The 20,874-nt window shown below is 40.4% G+C and overlaps 1 protein-coding gene across 8 annotated transcripts in view; it reads right to left on the reverse strand.

The window, feature by feature from the left end:
• The window catches only part of LOC126256782 (E3 ubiquitin-protein ligase TTC3-like), a 364,962-nt gene extending 344,306 nt beyond the window's left edge, over nucleotides 1-20,656 (reverse strand). For 3 of the 8 annotated variants that reach the window (XM_049955514.1, XM_049955508.1, XM_049955515.1), the window contains exons 1-3: nucleotides 20,591-20,656; nucleotides 14,543-14,642; nucleotides 14,328-14,458 (exon numbers count right to left, since the gene is read on the reverse strand). In XM_049955514.1, the coding sequence (XP_049811471.1) occupies nucleotides 14,328-14,458; nucleotides 14,543-14,630 (219 nt within the window). In that variant the 5' untranslated portion in view covers nucleotides 14,631-14,642; nucleotides 20,591-20,656. Of the gene's footprint in view, nucleotides 1-14,327; nucleotides 14,459-14,542; nucleotides 14,643-16,920; nucleotides 17,028-17,093; nucleotides 17,328-20,223; nucleotides 20,243-20,590 lie in introns of those variants that run through there. The other 5 variants (XM_049955509.1, XM_049955512.1, XM_049955511.1 and 2 more) reach the window with 5 other exon arrangements.
• Nucleotides 20,657-20,874: the final 218 nt, after the last annotated feature.

Below are 20,874 nucleotides of genomic sequence, written 5' to 3' on the forward strand. Positions count from 1 at the left end.
TTGTAACCAGAAAGGGGAACTGTATCTCGCAGCACAGAAGAGTCATGGCCCAGGAACAGTCATACTATAAAAGCTACTGTAGTACATTAAGGAAAATTATTAAAATTCCAGAAGTGTCTGTATTATGTCCGAGATTAGCACCTCTGTAGATAACATTAAAAACAATTTGGAATATTGCTGAAAGGGAAACAGGATAACCAAGAGCACTGAATGACAAGTTTATTAACAAAAAGTCAAAAGTTGAAAATATTTTTAATAATCATTTTTCAATGTTTTGGAGAAAATAGGATCCAGATGTTCATTATAAAAGGCAAGGAAGAAGCAATGCCTATTCATTTTGATAACTGTAATTCTACCCACCTCTCCTTCTGAAATTACGAAAATAATAACTCATTCAAAGTCAAAAGCTCATGGAGAATTGACGGCATTTCCAACACAGTACTAAAAGTGTGTTCCCAACAGATAAGCAAGATTCTCAGCTACATATGTAATAACTCATTGAAACTGGGCATTTTTCCTGATAGACTTAGGTATGTTATTGTTAAGCCATTGCATAAAAAGGAGGATAGGTCTGATGCCACTAACTACCACCCAATCTCACTTCTAACATCTTTATCCAAAATTCCTGAAAAAATAATATCTTCAAGAGCAGCTTCATATATTTGTAAAAATGAAGTACTAGCAAAATGTAAATTTGGTTTTCAGAAATGATTTTCAACAAAAAATGCTATATGTATGCTTCCTTTGATCAAATATTAAATGCTCTGAATATTCCAACATTACCTCCCATTGGGATTTTTGTGTGATTTCTCGAAGGCTTTTGATTGTGCAAATCATGGAATTCTTCTAGATACTCAAAAGTATTGTGATATGAATGGGATAGTCCACAAATGGTTTACGTGGAGAAGTGCAGAAGGTTGAAATAAACAGTTCAAATAATGCGCAAAAATCAGCAGATTCCTCAAACTGGGGAGGTATCAAGAATGGGATCCCACAGGGTTCAGTCTTGGGCCCCTTATCGTTCTCAATATACAGGGTGATTATAATTAAAGTTAAACTTCCAGAACACTGTAGAAGTAACACCACTGATCACGATGATGTCAAATTGCAACGGAATATTATCATAGAAGGGGGAAAACATATGGCAGGAAAAAAAGTGTGAAAATTGATCAATATATGGTGCTGTATGTGTCAGAATACGTAAATGAAAACACCTGTCATGTGCACGATCCATTTAAGTTGGTGTAAACACACCGGGTACATTGCTTTCCTCCTTTCGCATCTGCGATTTTCGCAACGACTGTTTCAATGCAGGATCGCACTCTGCTTGTAAAGCTGTAATAGAAGAATGATGACTGTGCACACGTCGCTCTGCAGAAGTTCCAGATACTGAAGGATTTGAGAAAAGGCGTTGGTCCAATGACTGCCGTGGGTCTGGAGAAAATGATTCGGAAATTCAAATAGATGGGTTCTTTTGATGTGCAACCTGGTAGAGGGAGGAAACGAATTGATTCGACATCAGTGGAAGCAGTGGCCACAGCAATGCAGAAGGAGATGAGTGGTGGTGTGCAAATGTACAGTGCACAGAGAATTGCCGGAACATTGGACATATCCATGAACATTGTGCGTAAAATCCTATGTACATCCTTCTTTGCTATCCATTCAAAATTACCCATGTGCTTGAGTTGCTACCTGTTAATCTGCCAGCAAGAGAGACCTTTGCTTTAGAACTTCTTGCTCGCATGGCAGTGGACAATGATTGGCTGTGGAAGATTTTGTGGACACACGAAGCCCACTTCCATCTGAAAGGATACGTCAATACACATGATTGCTGAATATGGGCAACAGAAAATCCACACACAAACCAACCAGTACCACTTTATCCCAAAAAGGTCACTGTGTGGTGTGCATTTACGGTATCATTTATCATACGACCATATTTTTTCAAAGAGGCAGGTGCTTTCGATCCTGTTACCTGTACTGTCACCGGAAAGCACTATGAATGTATTTTGTGCAACCATGTCATTCCATCTCTCCAACAGTGTGGATGAGATCACTTTTATGCAAGATGGCGCACCTCCACAGATTGCAAATGCAGTTAAGCAGCTGCTAAATCACCGTTTTGGAAAAGCTAGAATTATCAGCTGCCATTTTCTTAAGCCTGGTTGTACTGATCACTTGATCTGAATCTGTGTGACTTCTGGCTGTGGGGCTATCTGAAAGATGATGTGTTCAGTGTTCTGACTGCAAACTTAGCTGCATTGACGGCACACATTGTGCAACACATTCTGAACGTGATCAGTTAAGGAACATGCTGTTTCTCGATTTCAACCTGTTGTAGGAAACGGTGGACAGCATATTGAACATGTTTTGTGCCATCACACATAAATTAACAATACGATTTGATTTTGATTGATGCTTTTTATGCAGTTTTTGGCGACAATTAAAAACCAATGTGAGTGATGCTTTTTTATGCAGTTTTTAGCCTCAGGACAATTAAAACCCCCATTTTTCCCACCAGATGTGATGTGATCCTGCCACGGTGAATGGGCTTACATAACTAATAATATCACACCCGTACACCCATGCAAACTGAGTAGTACAGTTTGTTTAATGTCAAACGTACACCTTAGGCATTGTTGTATGATTCATTTGTCATTTGTAGACAACCCCTATTAAATTATGATGCTTGTTACATTTTGTAACTATTTATTTTTCTTCTGCCATACATTTTCCCCTTCTCCAATAATATTCCATTGCACTTTGACTTCATTCTGACCAGTGGTGTTATTTCTACAGTGGTTTGAAAGTTTAATTTATAATCACCCTGCATATTAAGGACTTGCCACTCTATATTCACGAAGATGCAAAGCTAGTTCTTTTTGCTGATGCTACAAGTATAGTTATCACACCTAACAAACATGAATTAGCTGAGGAACTTGTAAATAATGTCTTTCAGAAAATTATTAAGTGGTTCTCTGCAAATGGACTCTCATTAAATGTTGATGAAAAACAGGACGTACATTTCTGTACAGTAAATGGCACGACCTCATTAGTAGACAGAGTTTGAGCAAAAGTCTGTAGCTAAAGCAGAATATTCAAAATTTTTGGGTGCATGCATCCATGAGATACTGAACTGAAAGAAACACACTGATGATCTGCTAAAAAGTTTGAGTTCAGCTACTTGTGCTATTAGGGTTACTGCAAATTTTGGTGATAAACATATCAAAAAATTGGTTTACTATGCTTATTTTCATTCACTGCTCACATATGGCATCATATTGTTGGGTAATTCATCACTATGGAACATAGTGTTCATTGCACAAAAGTGTGAGATTAAAATAATCCCACCCAAAATCATCTTGTACACAGTTATTTAAGGAGCTAGGGATATTCACAGTAGCTTCACAAAAAATATATTATTCACTTATATGTGTAACTAACAACCCATCCTATTCAAAAGCAATAGAAATTTCCATGGACACAACACTAGAAAAATGGCTGATCTTCACTATTCTTGACTGAATCAAACTTTGACACAGAAAGGGTTGAATTATGCTGCCGCTGCCGTAAAAGTCATTGGTCACTTACCAAATAGCATTAAAGATCTGAAAAATAGCCAACCAGGAATTTAAAAACGAAAAATGTCAGCTCCTTCTACTCAACAGAGTAATTTTTTTAATATAAATTAGCAATTCTGCAATTTAGAAAAGAAAAAACTGAATCACATCACATGAAGAAACATGTTTTTAAATTGACACATTCCACAACATTACAAAGTGTTGTATTCTGATCTATGGAACAAGTATTAACCTAACCAAATCTAGCAGTCTTCATATGATTGGCACCAATGTTACTAGAATAAAATGCCTGCTGGACCTGTCTCATAGTTACAACCTTTAAAACATCTAGGAACAGATGTCCAGAAATATCATGCTGAACAATTGAATGAGTTTCACAGAAACATAATTCATACATGAAGGAAATAATTTACAAAATCTTCATGTTTCTTGAGGATTGCTCATCAGTCTGTGATCCTTGTCAGACAGGATTAAAAGTTGTGTGTGTGTGTGTGTGTGTGTGTGTGTGTGTGTGTGTGAGAGAGAGAGAGAGAGAGAGAGAGAGAGAGAGAGAGAGAGAGAGAGAGAGGGGGGGGGGGGAGGGGGAGGCAGAGAAGGGGAGAAAGGGGGCAGAGAAGGGGAGAGAGGGGGCAGAGAAGGGGAGAGAGGGGGCAGAGAAGGGGAGAGAGGGGAATAAATGTGATTTTTTTTGTGTGTGACTGGCTCATTTATTAAGTGTGAAAGTGCCATGGTGATGTGGCAGGCACAACACAGATTGAGTGATTACCTCTGGTATTCCAAGTTTGTAAATCCCCACAAAGAATTAAACAATGCAGTACTTTATCTTACATATATGTTGCAAATACACCATGACTGTAAAATAAAGGACACTTGAGTTGATATGGAGAATTACCAACTGTTGTTCTTACCATGCTTCATCGTTTGGAACGGGGAATGAGGAAATGACAGCAGATTAGATTAGATAAGATCAGATGGACTTTTAATTCAAAAAGATACATTGTGAGCATTCCTCCACAGTGTAGTACGTCAGAAAAACAAAAATACAGAATAAATATTTGAAAAAATAAATAAAGGGTGTATGCTAATGTACCTTCCTCAGATCCCAAGTGAAATCGTCATCTTTAATGTGGAACATGTCATAAAATGTTTAAATGTATTTCCATTTAAAAGGTAGTAACAAACTTATCATAATTCTTAGGCTATTGTCACCATTAAACAGAAAAATGATTTCAGAGCACTTATTTACAATTATGGCTGCTGGCAAGTTACTGAAAAGGTGTGTTCCTGAATAATGGACATCTTCCCGGACTAAAGTGGCTAACTTTAATAAATCTTTCTGAAGATTATTCTTATTTACAATGTTGGTTGCATGAACTGAAGATATTTCAATGACAAATTTCTTTAAGGCATAAATGTATTGAAAAGTAGAAGTTACTATCTTTAGTTCCTTAAAAAGAGCTCCTGTTGGATGTCATTGAGGTTACATTGTAAATAAGTCATATTACATATTTCGAAAAGCTATAACCTAACTTGATAAGTTACTTCAAAAAGCAATCGCTTAAGACATTATGGATTAAAAGTAAGCAAAGTATGCTAGCTTTTTTAAATTGTTATATCATCTCTTTCTGACAACATTCACATTGCAAATAGAGACCAACTTCGCTGCTTCAACGGTTCTGTGGTAAGCTCCTCCCAGTTGAATCTATTATCAACCTATAATCCCAAAAATTTATCACTGTCAACCTGGGTGAACAAAGGCAGGTATTGCACCTTGATCTTCCACAGTGATATGACACTGGTTGCTAGGGGTTGGAAACGAGAGTGGTGTAGGGATTGCCCAGGATGTTGTGTAAGTAGAGACAGCAGCAGAGTACAATTTTGGAAGGGATGGGAAGTACTGTGAGTAGGATGTCAATGATTTCAGGGCAAAACAATTGATAGCTGAGGCCCTAGTGAAGGACATGGTGCATTTAGTCCAGTCCAGCGTGGTATTGGGTGATTTGGGAGGGGGGGGGGGGCTTCTTTGCAGCTCACTCTAGGGGATGGTGGGAGAATTAAGGGTGTGCAAGGACTTGAAAGGGAAAATCAATGCGGACTAGGATGGGGGTAGTGCCCATCTATGAACACCTTTGTGAGATATTAATGGGCAAGAGAATTCTTGTCAGTGTGTTTCCACCAAAAGAATCTCCGTTCTTGTCAACCAACACCTCTAACCAATTGCCTAGAATCTAGCCTCACACATCCTATCCCATTATCATATGACTCTCCTCTCTACACTGTTGATGCCACTTCCCAATACACCAACAACCTTCATACCCATGGTCTTACTGCTTTCGAATACTATCTCTCCTAATGAACTTAAGACTAGAAACCCACTACCTCATTCCTTGTACAAGTTAACAATTACATCCTCAGACAGTACCACTTCTCCTTTGAGGGGAAGATACATAAACAAACCAGAAGCACAGCAACAGATGCCCACATGGTACTCTCCTATGCTAAGCTGTTTGTGTGACATTTAGAGAAAACCTTCCTAGCCTCCCAAAACTCCAAACCCAAGGTCTGGTTCAGGTTCATTGAAGATATATTCATGATCTGAACACAGGGCCAATACACACTATCCTCATTCCTCCAGACCCTAAACAACTTCTAAAACCCACTTCATTTAGTCCTTTTCAGTCCTAAGTGCCACCTTCCTGGACATCAACCATCTCTGATGGCTCCACCCATACATCTGTCCATATCAAGCACAATAACCACCAAAAGTAACTGAATTTGGACGGCTCTCACCCCTTTAATATCAAAAAAATTGCTCCCATTTAGCCTGGCCCCCTGTGGACAGAGTATCTACAGTGAACAGAATTCCCTCTCCCTGTATGCTGAAGGTCTCACAAAAGGCCTTCACAGACAGGTACTAGACCTTAAACATAGTCTGCAAACAGATTTCCCTTGCCACATCCTCAGATGCCCCTAATCCTTCTACCGACCCCAAGAATCAGCTGCAAAGGAGTGCCCCCCACATTGCCCAATATCACTCCGGCCTTTTGCAACTGTGTCCTACGATTATCTGTCAAGATGCTCAGAAATGAGGGACATCCTACCTACGATCCTTCCCAGACCTTTTAAAGTGGTGTTAAGCTCCCCATACTACCTACAAATCTTCATGGCTAAATCTCTCCCAACTCCTAGCCACAGGAGTTACACCCTCATGGAAGATCCTGGTGCAAGACCTGTCCAGTTCACTCATCCAGCAGATCCTACTCTAGTCCTGTCACAGGCTTATCCTATCCTAACAGGGCAGGGCCATCCGTGAAAGCAGCCACATCATATATCAACTCTGCAGTAATTTCTAGGCAGCATTTTATGTGGGCATGACTCTCAACCAGCTGTCCCCAGAATGAATGCCACTGCCAAACTGTGGCCAAGAACAGAATTGACCACTAAGTGGCAGAACATGCTGCTGAGCACATGTTCGAATACAATATGTTCGAATACAATCGCTGCTTCATAACCGTGCTATTTGGACCTTTCTGTGCAGCACCAGCTTTTCTGAACAACAAAGATTGATTGTATCCTTGCAACACACCCTGCACACCCAGAATCTTCCTGGTAGGTGCCCATTTGTTGCATGCACATCTCACGCACTTGTTGCCTCTCCCACCTGCATTCCTAGCCCACGCACCTGCTGTCTCCCTCCGAGGTGTGTGTAAGGCTTACTTTCAGCATATTTCAACCATTCAGCAAATGTCTCACTGATAAATAACTGGTTACACAACAACAAAAACATACTTATATTTTCATACAAGACACACGCCCACTGTCTCTGGGCCCTGGGACCCAACAACCAGAGACAAAGGCTTGTGCTTGTGTGTGTATTTTCTATTATGGAAGGACTTTCATCAAGAGCTTAATATTTTAGCCATATTTTTCATTGTGCTGGTATGCAACTCAACATCTGCAGATGTGGTGAATAGCCATCTAATTCTTTCCATATCATTGTTATTCCATCCTTGACTTTCCTTGTTTCGTTACATAAATAACTTAAAATGTTATTTAACTCAGAAGTAAATTCATTAATTACTATTGTTGAGGATTTATCATAGTTGCTACAACTGTTTCATTTCAAAGATTTTATGGTGGACATTACTTCTACTGGTGTAGTTAGTGTCACACCCATATTACACAAGTTATTTGTAATGACTGGTCTGAGAAACTGTGTTGCAGTGTCTACTGATCAAACCCATCTTTTCAGAAACAGTTATGAAATGCTTGTAAAAAAAGTTTTGCAACACTGCACAAATCTGAACCAACGTATCGTTTACTCTTAGAGCTATCTGTCCTCTTAATCTCTTTTTCCACCAGTATCCTCCTTCACTATATCCCACACATGGTCTTCATTTTGTTATCCAATGTAGCTTTTCCTCATACAGCATTTGCTTTGATATCTGTATAAAGGTCTTCAATATTTTGCAGTATGTCTTGTAATGAACTATACCACATCCTAGGAATCTGTTTCTGATTGATACAGTTTCCTTGTTGTCTTATCAGACACCTTTATTCAGTCAGTAATTAGTGGCTTGACTGAAGACTTTACACTAATCTGGGTTACTCTTAGGGGAAAACAGTTTTCAAATAAACTAAGGATTTTAGCAACACAAGTTCTGCATTTTTCTTTCATGTCATGAGCACTGTAAACATCAATCCCATATGTCATTGAGGAGTTCCCTAAAATACTCAGTTTTCAGCTTAGTTACTATCCCCTCAAACTACAATTTAATACAGTTTATATCCTAATCAATACTAACATCTAACAAAAAGAACAGCATGTCGTGAGAGGGGGCCCACTGAATATTGGTTTCATAACATATGTTTGTTCATCAAAACTTTCTATGAAAATAGTTGTAAAAATAAAGATGATGTGACTTACCGAACGAAAGTGCTGGCAGGTCGATAAACACACAAACAAACACAAACATACACACGAAATTCAAGCTTTCGCAACAAACGGTTGCTTCATCAGGAAAGAGGGAAGAAGAGGGAAAGACGAAAGGATGTGGGTTTTAAGGGAGAGGGTAAGGAGTCATTCCAATCCCGGGAGTGGAAAGACTTACCTTGGGGCAAAAAAGGACAGGTGTATATATATATATATATATATATATATATATATATATATATACACACACACACACACACACACACACACACACACACACACACACATATCCATACGCACATACACAGACACAAGCAGACATTTGTAAAGGCAAAGAGTTTGGGCAGAGTTGTCAGTTGAGGCAGAAGTACAGAAGCAAAGATGTTGTTGAAAGACAGGTGAGGTATGAGCGGCGGCAAATTGAAATTAAAATTAGCGGATTGAGGCCTGGCGGATAACGAGAAGAGAGGATATACTGAAGGGCAAGTTCCCATCTCCGGAGTTCTGACAGGTTGGTGTTAGTGGGAAGTATCCAGACAACCCGGACGGTGTAACACTGTGCCAAGATGTGCTGGCCGTGCACCAAGGCGTGTTTAGCCACAGGGTGATCCTCATTACCAACAAACACCGTCTGCCTGTGTCCATTCATGCGAATGGACAGTTTGTTGCTGGTCATTCCCACATAGAAAGCTTCACAGTGTAGGCAGGTCAGTTGGTAAATCACGTGGGTGCTTTCACACGTGGCTCTGCCTTTGATCGTGTACACCTTCCGGGTTACAGAACTGGAGTAGGTGGTGGTGGGAGGATGCATGGGACAGGTTTTACACCGGGGTCGGTTACAAGGGTAGGAGCCAGAGGGTAGGGAAGGTGGTCTGGAGATTTCATAGGGATGAACTAAGAGGTTACGAAGGTTAGGTGGACGGCGGAAAGACACTCTTGGTGGAGTGGGGAGGATTTCATGAAGGATGGATCTCATTTCAGGGCAGGATTTGAGGAAGTCGTATCCCTGCTGGAGAACCACATTCAGAGTCTGGTCCAGTCCCGGAAAGTATCCTGTTACAAGTGGGGCACTTTTGTGGTTCTTCTGTGGGAGGTTCTGGGTTTGAGGGGATGAGGAAGTGGCTCTGGTTATTTGCTTCTGTACCAGGTCGGGAGGTTAGTTGCGGGATGCGAAAGCTGTTTCCAGGTTGTTGGTGTAATGGTTCAGGGATTCTGGACTGGAGCAGATTCGTTTGCCATGAAGACCTAGGCTGTAGGGAAGGGACTGTTTGATGTGGAATGGGTGGCAGCTGTCATAATGGAGGTACTGTTGCTTGTTGGTGGGTTTGATGTGGACGGACGTGTGAAGCTGGCCATTGGACAGGTGGAGGTCAACGTCAAGGAAAGTGGCATGGGATTTGGAGTAGGACCAGGTGAATCTGATGGAACCAAAGGAGTTGAGGCTGGAGAGGAAATTCTGGAGTTCTTCTTCACTGTGAGTCCAGATCATGAAGATGTCATCAATAAATCTGTACCAAACTTTGGATTGGCAGGCCTGGGTAACCAAGAAGGCTTCCTCTAAGTGACCCATGAATAGGTTGGCGTACGAGGGGGCCATCCTGGTACCCATGGCTGTTCCCTTTAATTGTTGGTATGTCTGGCCTTCAAAAGTGAAGAAGTTGTGGGTCAGGATGAAGCTGGCTAAGGTAATGAGGAGAGAGGTTTTTGGTAGGGTGGCAGGTGATCGGCGTGAAAGGAAGTGCTCCATCGCAGTGAGGCCCTGGACATGCGGAATATTTTTGTATAAGGAAGTGGCATCAATGGTTGCAAGGATGGTTTCCGGGGGTAACAGACTGGGTAGGGATTCCAGGCATTCGAGAAAGTGGTTGGTGTCTTTGATGAAGGATGGGAGACTGCATGTAATGGGTTGAAGGTGTTGATCTGCGTAGGCAGAGATACGTTCTGTGGGGGCTTGGTAGCCAGCTACAATGGGACGGCCGGGATGATTGGGTTTGTGAATTTTAGGAAGAAGGTAGAAGGTAGGGGTGCGGAGTGTTGGTGGGGTCAGGAGGTTGATGGAGTCAGGTGAAAGGTTTTGTAGGGGGCCTAAGGTTCTGAGGATTCCTTGAAGCTCCACCTGGACATCAGGAATGGGATTACCTTGGCAAACTTTGTATGTAGTGTTGTCTGAAAGCTGACGCAGTCCCTCAGCCACATAGTCCCGACGATCAAGTACCACAGTCGTGGAACCCTTGTCCGCCGGAAGAATGACGATGGATCGTTCATCCTTCAGATCACAGATAGCCTGGGCTTCAGCAGTGGTGATGTTGGGAGTAGGATTAAGATTTTTTAAGAAGGATTGAGAGGCAAGGCTGGAAGTCAGAAATTCCTGGAAAGTTTGGAGAGGGTTATTTTGAGGAAGAGGAGGTGGGTCCCGCTGTGACGGAGGACGGAACTGTTCCAGGCAGGGTTCAATTTGGATAGTGTCTTGGGGAGTTGGACCATTAGGAGTAGGATTAGGATCATTTTTCTTCATGGCAAAGTGATATTTCCAGCAGAGAGTACAGGTGTAGGACAGTAAATCTTTGACAAGGGCTGTTTGGTTGAATCTGGGAGTGGGGCTGAAGGTGAGGCCTTTGGATAGGACAGAGGTTTCGGATTGGGAGAGAGGTTTGGAGAAAAGGTTAACTACTGAATTAGGGTGTTGTGGTTCCAGATTGTGTTGATTGGTATTTTGAGGTTTTGGGGGGAGTAGAGCTGGAAGTGGGAGATTGAGTAGATGGGAGAGACTGGGTCTGTGTGCAATGAGAGGAGGTTGAGGTTTGCTGGAAAGGTTGTGAAGGGTGAGTGAGTTGCCTTTCCGGAGGTGGGAAACCAGTAGATTGGATAGTTTTTTGAGGTGGAGAGTGGCATGCTGTTCTAATTTACGGTTGGCCTGTAGGAGGATGCTCTGAACAGCCGGTGTGGATGTGGGAGAGGAAAGATTAAGGACTTTTATTAAGGATAGGAGTTGACGGATGTGTTCATTGGCTGAGTTGATGTGTAGGTGAAGGATTAGGTGGGTGAGGGCAATGGATTGTTCAGTTTGGAACTGGTATAGGGACTCATGGAAAGAAGGGTTACAGCCAGAGATGGGAACTTTAAGTGTGAGGCCTTTGGGGGTAATGCCAAATGTCAGACAAGCCTGAGAAAATAAAATATGGGAGTGTAATCTGGCTAGGGCGAAGGCATGTTTGCGGAGGGAATGTAAATAAAACTTAATGGGGCCGTTGTGGGGATGTTGTGAGGGTGACATGGTATTAGAATGTGGAAAGTGTAACATGAGGCTGAAATGAAAATGAAAATATATGGCGAGAGATAAAGGTGAACTAGAAAGCAACTGGAGATCTGGTGTGAAAAAAGGCGAAAAAGTGTTGGTTATAGCTGGGCTATGTTGATCCTGTGGTGAACTTGGGTTGGTAGACAACGATGTGCACAAAGGTTATGTGGTTGTGTTGCCGCCAAAACACGTTAAAGGGTGGAACAATTCGGGAAAATTTCGAAAAAACTGCGTGTAAATGTATTAAAAGGAGTGGTTTTGTGGTGGCAGATTGTGAAAATGAGGCTTAACAATTGTCTGACTAAGAAATAATGACGTTAAAACCTGTGGGAAGCGGCTAAAAAAGATCGTGATGTGGGAAAAACGAAAATGGAAAAAAAGCGAAAGTTATTAGAACCAGCCGAAATAGCTGTTTAATAGCTGAAAGGAACTGTTTGTGAACTGGAAACGGTGGATTTTGTAGCAGCGGTAGTGTTGAAAGCGGAAAAACATTTTTTGGTTATGGTTTGGAAGTGGGTTACGTATTATTGAGTATATATAGGCGGGATAAAATTGTATGGTAGATTCGGTAAAAAGGAGAAGGTGAATACAAAGTGAAACTACTTGCAAAAACAGAAAAAGAAAATAAGATGACAGGAAAGATTTCAGAATGCAACAGTGACAATAACAAACGTAATTGTTGGGATCAAATTAATGATATGAATATAATAGAGGGAAACATTCCACGTGGGAAAAATATATCTAAAAACAAAGATGATGTGACTTACCAAATGAAAGTGCTGGCAGGTCGATAGACACACAAACAAACACAAACATACACACGAAATTCAAGCTTTCGCAACAAACGGTTGCTTCATCAAGAAAGAGGGAAGGAGAGGGAAAGACGAAAGGATGTGGGTTTTAAGGGAGAGGGTAAGGAGTCATTCCAATCCCGGGAGCGGAAAGACTTACCTTGGGGAAAAAAAGGACAGGTACACACACACACACACACACACACACACACACACACACACACACACACACACACGCACATACACATGCAGACATTTGTAAAGGCAAAGAGTTTGGGCAGAGATGTCAGTCGAGGCAGAAGTACAAAAGCAAAGATGTTGTTGAAAGACAGGTGAGGTATGAGCGGCAGCAAATTGAAATTAAAATTAGCGGAGATTGAGGCCTGGCGGATAACGAGAAGAGAGGATATACTGAAGGGCAAGTTCCCATCTCCGGAGTTCTGACAGGTTGGTGTTAGTGGGAAGTATCCAGATAACCCGGACGGTGTAACACTGTGCCAAGATGTGCTGGCCGTGCACCAAGGTGATCCTCATTACCAACAAACACTGTCTGCCTGTGTCCATTCATGCGAATGGACAGTTTGTTGCTGGTCATTCCCACATAGAAAGCTTCACAGTGTAGGCAGGTCAGTTGGTAAATCACGTGGGTGCTTTCACACGTGGCTCTGCCTTTGATCGTGTACACCTTCCGGGTTACAGAACTGGAGTAGGTGGTGGTGGTGGTGGTGGGAGGATGCATGGGACAGGTTTTACACCGGGGGCGGTTACAAGGGTAGGAGCCAAAATAGTTGCTGTTTTAGAGCCGTTATCTACCGTAACGGGAAAATGACAGTGGAAATGAAACTGAAAGATAATGTTACTGACTAATTAACTATTACTGGCCGAGTTCTTATGAAAACCTACACTAAAATCAGCAGCTACCACTATTTCTTGACAAATTGGTAAATAGAAAGTCAAGGTGATTTAGGATGAATGTGCTCTGCATAAACTTACTATTATGAAGGATTTATTATGAAGTCCTGCTGCACATGCTGTTCCAAGCAAAATTTATGAATGTGTGTGTTCTTAAATTTATGACAATTCCTGATTAATGTATCAACTGCTCCTTTCTCCATTTCTGCTCTAAAAAAAGTGAGGGGCTAACATAAATCCAATAACATTTAACACATCTATGCCAGTGGTTACACACTATTCAGACATGCAGGTTATGTCAACTGGATTTGATAACTAATTCTCAATCCCCATTCATAGTCCTTTAATACAACAGAGGCAGTCATCATCACACACTGACAGATGTAACTGGATGAACAAAAAATTCCTACCAATTGCTGAAAATTTTTAACGGAGCTGATTCTGCTGATACAGTATAACAGAATTATGTCATTTATTTGCTTGTCCAATAAGTATCCTCTGCCAAACATCGTAAGAGGGTTGCAGGGTACAGATGCATATGTGGACTACTTATTTTGCAATTATGTGATGTTTCACACATTTTTGTTATGCATTCACATAATTTTTTAATTATATAAGGAAGAACTATAATACTGGATGCAAGTATGTACACAGTGAATTACAACTCAAAAAATTATTACTCATCTTTTCAATTTAAATATTATTTTTATGATGTAGTAAAAAAATAGTATGAACTGATATGTACTCTAAAAATTACCAAACTGTAACACAAACATAAATAAAACACATATTCGTATTTTGTAAGGATTCACCTTCACATAATCCTTTTTTATCTGAAAAGCTCTGACTGCATGCGATTCTGCTTTACAAAACTCGTTAATACACAAGTAAGCCTGAGCCATATTGCAGTGCAGGCTGTAATTATCAGGGTCGCACATCAGACCTAAAAAGGAAAACAACGTTGAATGAGGCACCCTGCAGTTACTATAATAAACAGAATCTTTTCTTACTTACTGCTACAACATACCTCTATTATAGAAGTCTAGGGCTCTATGATAGTCTTCTTGCTTGAAGGCTATGTTCCCATTTACCTTGAACCATCCTAAATCTTCCATGGCCTATTCCACCTGAAAGGAAGTAACTTATTGAAGGAACAGCATGTATAATGTTTAAGAATTAACTAACAATGTATAGTTACTTTGGACAGAACACCACTTAATATTTGTTTGGAACTATAAGGCAAACAAAACTTAATAGTACATAAGTTATCTTGCCATATTTGCCTGCAGCAACTAGGAAAACTTTTGGAAACCTTAGCTGCTGATGACACGTTAAGACAGCATGATATATAAACTTATAACACGAATTAAATATACTACTTCCATCCAATATAACTTGTCCAACAGGCTGCTAAACAACTGTAAAAATTAGGTTAATTCCTGAAAGAAACTCCGATGAGATTTCCTTCAGCATATTTCTAAAATTATGGTGTAAACATATCAATGTTGTTCCACATGGTTTCTGAACAGTTGTTCAAAAAAATTCAGTCAGAAGAAGGCCTTTTGTAAGACTACAGAGAAAGACTAAGAGTGATCCAACGTAAGTAAAAATGTAATAGGTAATGACAATTGTTCATAATATTATCTTGCTGCTGTGAATTAGCATTTCACAGCATGGGTGATATCCTCCCCACCTAGTGGCAGCTCATGTTCTTGTCACAGATGTGGCTGCACTTATTGGCAATTTACTGAGGGTGTACTATCATGTGTAGGAGAAGTATGGCACAGCACAGGGCAGTCTGGTGAATGGAATTGTAATAGTGCCAAGATCTTGGAGCCAGTGTCTAGATGCAACGGACAGCTGCAGGAGAGTAGTTGATGTGATGCCATGACCATGCATAGCATACCAGCTAAGTTTGTTTGGGTATTGGTGTGGGTGGTCCAAGGAGTTTAGTTATGTCATGTTCCGTAGATCATTTTCACGATTATTTTATCGATATGATGTGGAACAAGTCAGATTACAAGATATATATATATAGACACACACACACACACACACACACACACACACACACACACACACACACACACACACACAAATAGTGCTAATATTAATACTACTGAAATTTTTAGTTCTACACATGCAACTACATTTAGAGTGTCTTTCTTTTTAACCAGTTCTGAAACAGAAACTCGTCCATGGAGAGTTGTTGGTGTCAGCATGACTTTGTGTAGATGGAGGATGGGGCAGGCGTTTTCACCATCAGACAAGCAGCCACAGTGGAGCAGAAGGCTGTTCGGAATCACCAGCAAAGGAGAACACAACTAATAACTTGGAGTACAAGAAAATCCACCTGGAGAGATGATTCAGGAAGCATGGGGTGGAGCAGTGAGGCTGGTTGACGACTGCTGCCTGTCGACACAGGGCATCATTCTAACCCGATCAGTGGACAGCGTACCCAAGTTTACCTGGCGTATACAATATTCAAATAACTTACAGGAATCAAAATATTAGCAGTTTAGAAATCACCTGGCTGCATTCCTGAAGTTATTTGGACAGTGCTTGACTTCACAAATCTAAGAAAAACAGCTCAGCTAGGAGTGAGAGTTGATTGCTGTGGCATGCTTTCTTATACGAAAGAGGAGAATATGTGTGGTGTGACCAGTGCTAGCTTCTAGTGAATAGACGTGAGCCAGGTCTGTCCCACTTAAGTCACCTATTAACTAAGTAACACAGTGAGGCAGAAAATACCTGCAGGGGACATTGATTTCAATTTTGGCACTTGAAATAAAATGGATCTGATTGCTTTCCCACTCCACATCACAGGGAGGGGGGGGGGAGGGGGGGAGGCAGGGAGGGAGATGATTGCTTTTCCATTCCACCCCACAGGGAGAGAGATGATTGCTTTCCCATTCTATCCCACAGGGAGGGAGGGATAGAGGGGGGGCGAGAGAGAGAGAGAGAGAGAGAGAGAGAGAGAGAGAGAGAGAGAGAGAGGGGGGGGGGGGGGGCAGGGAATTTTTACCTCTCACAGCTACAACAATTATTATTCAATTCTGAAGATAGTCAGTGATCACACTTTGCACAACTCACATTATCTCACAATGTGATTTTAACTATATATCCAGTAATAGAAATTTACTTAATTGTTATGGCACGCATCTTGTACCCTCTGTGATTATGACCACAAATTTTTTAATATACTATGATTTTCATCATTATGCTGACAGCAGAATTTGATGCAACTGCTTGCACTCCTTGCTACAAAACAAGCTGATTGCCTGGTGCTCTCATAAAGACCATTTATTACCAGCTGCTGACAACCCCTTGAGTTCTCATCACCCCTGGCAAGTACTGCCAAACTGATCCACTGATACAGGCACTGCCCTCCATATTGGTTCTTACCTCAAGTTCTTGCTCAAATGGCTATCCACTACTCAGAACCTCCCACTGTACAGCTAATGGCACCTTTACTAATTCCAGCATCCTATGGCACTACCGCCATAATTTCCCTGAAAAAAATAGTGTAATACAAAGAATCAAATTTCTTAGATGGAAAAAATAAATTATAGTAATACCAGCAATGTGTACACAGCAGGTTTACTGTCCAATCCGTGACTAGTTCATTCGCGGCTCAGTAGAAACCCAACATCAGAAAAGAAATCAACGATGTCATACTTGAGGGAACTATTCCAGCTTGTGACTTAAGCAGTCCGATGGGGGTCCGAATGACTGTCCTCCCATGTGTGTGTACAATGTCTTACTGTTGCCACATCTCACTTGGTCCAGAGCAATTTCCTCACATAACCATTCTGAAATACAAACTGTGACTAGCTAAGAATGAACTTGTAGCAAATGTAACAACTCTGAAAAGAGAAGAAAAATTTAAAAAAAACTAAAGCAGGGAAACTGACCACTGGTTACTGAGATCGGTGGACTCTCCCCTCCTTACAAAGAGGCATAGCGCTGTGGACTCTCCTCTCCTTACAAAGAGGAATAGCATTCACAGATGCTAAGTCTGCCTTGATAGCTGAGTCGTCAGTGCGGCAGAATGCCATGCAAGGGGGCCCTGGGTTCAATTCACAGCTGGGTCAGATTTTCTCTGCTCAGGGACTTGGTGTTGTGTTGTCTTCATCATCATCATCATCATCATCATCGCCATCGCCATGCAAATCGCCAAAGTGGCGTCAACTAGTCAACTAAAAAGACTTGCACCAGGCAATCAGTTTACCCAACAGGAGGCCCTAGCCACACAAGATTTCATTTCATTTTACCACTCAATCTGGGAATTTTCCAAAATTAACGAAAATTGGATCCCACTACTTTCCAAATTATGCTCGTTTAGTTCAATGTAAATTAGTTAATAGGCAAGTTCCACATCAGCACTGGAAAGTTATCATTCAACATGTATGCTGTAGGAGCCCACATCGTAATAACCACTGCTATTGATCCTTTAAGTTTGTGCTCTTGAAGTGTTGTCACAACATATCATACTCTCTCTCTTCCCCCCCCCCCCTTCCAGGATTGAAATAAAAATAGTTTCAGTACTACCCTAAAGATAATGCTCACATAATGATTTTATTTTATTGGCTGGGATTATATACTGAAAAGAGGTTAATCCTCAAACACTGTAAAAATCTATATTACATACAACATAAATCAAAAGCATCAGGTTTTTTTAGGTTTTTATCCTACGAGTTCAACGTTCTAACTTCACACACTGGATACTTTTTTCTCTGTGGTTGTAAGGATTATGAACCTCATTTTGGTAACAATATGCTGCGTTAGTCAACTTTACAGGAGACCTCACAGCTTGTAGGTGCCATACACAAACTATGAACAGAAGTCAACATTGTGATCGTCAGTGTGAAGATTGATAACAAATTATAACGGAATCCATATACGTTAACATAATAAAGATAACTGATGTTGGTTCGCTGTGTACTAAGAGTAATGTCATATTACGTTAGCACACTTATACACAATAGTTTAATTTATGAACTACTGTCTTTTATACAATACTATGAAGTTATTGATAAAATATTATTTCATGAAAAAATTAACTATTGAGTATTATGTAACATAATGAAGTTGGCTGCATGAAGCAGCCTCTTCAAGAACCCAGGAATATCTGTCCCTGAACACCAGCATACTTGTGTGCTGAGAGATATGTATCGCCTTTCCTCAGATTTTTATGAGACTACTTTAATTTTTTTACAATAGTAGTAAACTGTTTCCCAAGCACAGGGTATCATTTAATACTGTATCTCATCATCAGTAGATTTTGTTTTCATTCTTACAGTAAATAAAATTTTACCTAATTTGTAATTTTATGAACCTAATTGACAGAGCAACCCCAAGTTAGGGTGATGTGATAGCCATAGGCCTACCATGGATAAAACTTGAAAAATAATGACTACTTCCTAAGTGACAAAATGACTGCTTTGCTGTTTTACAGTTACTTCACACTACAGAGCAGTGGGAGTGTGAAGAGAGGTAGGTACAGTAGTATTCCAGGACCATAAAGACAGCAAAGCACAGCAGCTATACTCAGATGCCATCACATACTGTGATGACTTGTGTTTTGCTGCCACAAACAATATATATCTCCCACTGATTAGAGTTTGCTCAATTAATTACACAGATATAATCATAATTTTGACAAAATTCCCATTTAGTAGGTCAAACACCTTTTCCACTGCCACTATATGTCACATGAAACAAAATTATTAGCCCCTCCTTGTTTGGACCTTCCCTATACATTTTGGGGCCTACACACGCATATCAAAACTAATCTTATGTCCAATACTACCACAGAAAAAGTATCTATCGAATCTTCTTAGGAGGGCACAAAATAAATATTTAAAACTAGTTAGTATGTTCCACAGCCTAGTGACGTGTCACATGATATAGAACAAGAAAAGAAATGGCAATTTAAATTCATGAAAGTAACCAACTAATGAAAGACATAAAATGGATTTAGTTTTAAAATTGTTGTTATTCATCTAGTCAGAAAAAAACCTGTCTTCTTCATACATTCCCCTCTTTCTGGCCACCACAATGTCAATTCCAATTTACAAGCAGCTCTGGCTGATCACTCACTGTTATCACATCATAACTGCTATCTGGTTTGAGCCAATGCAGTAGTCACGGTCACTGTTGTTTTATTATATTTCCTCCTCCACCGGAGATTTCATTGGAGTATACTCAAACTACAACAACAAATACTACATAAGAAGCACGGTAGCCCTCAGATCAATAAACGCAACTATAAACATACAGGAATCATCAGCTTTGTCATGAACTTGGCATAACTACTGTATTTACACTGAAAACAAGTTTTTTGATCACAAAATGGTTTTCATTAAAAGTCTTATTTTTAAGTACATATTTAACTTTGGGAGGCAGGAAATCTCTAACGGCCTTCTGCAGCACAATAATTTGCAAATAGTGACGACCGCTCCGAAATGCGCAAGACAGCAAAATAAATTAATCATCAGTGATCAAGGCAATAAAATGCAGTTCTTAGATGCCACCGTTATTTCAAATAGTCACGCACATTCCTAGCGGCTGTAGTATCTCTACATATAATGAAAATGCCAGGTTAAAAATGTACAGTGGACTTCAGTTATTCGATCACTAGTCATAATAATACAAAATTCTATTGAACTAGATGTTTACAAGTATCAAAAACACCTCACCACTTACTTTGTTTCGGCTCTACAATCTATGATGACAGCGTGTCAAAACACAACAGCGATGTGTTCCACAAATTCAGTCACGTAAAACTGTTCGTCAATTATACGACATTGTAAAACAGTAACGACCACTTCATTACGCCTATCCATTTTCGGGGAAGACCACGTGAGTATCTGACACAATACAAGTTTGACCATCGAAGACTCGCTGAGTATCTGACACTTGACAGGACATGCCAATTCAACAACAAGTGTCAACAGTAATTCGAAACACATGACACAAACAATCACCACAACTTACAATGATGGTTTATTCATGTACAACGTTGCATCACATTTATGGTGTTTATCGTTAACAAATAATAAAAGGAACATACCTCTCGCGCCAGAATATTCCAAATCGCGTCTCTCTCCTACAGCATCTCAAGCAAAGATACAGTAAACACATAGGCGTTGGACGTCAAGTTCAGAGGTAAAACACTACGAAACATGTGATTCCCCGGCCACAGCCTTAGCACTTATTTTGTATGTCGAGTTGCTCATAGCGAATATGATGTTTCCTGAATTCTGCTCGTTATCCAAAAAACGTATTAACTTCATTCGGACCGCCAATTGCTCAAAATATAAGTATTTAAATTACTTACCGATACTCTATTAATTT

The sequence above is a fragment of the Schistocerca nitens genome, chromosome 1 (genome assembly GCF_023898315.1).
Source record: "Schistocerca nitens isolate TAMUIC-IGC-003100 chromosome 1, iqSchNite1.1, whole genome shotgun sequence".
NCBI classification, from domain to species: Eukaryota; Metazoa; Arthropoda; class Insecta; order Orthoptera; family Acrididae; genus Schistocerca; species Schistocerca nitens.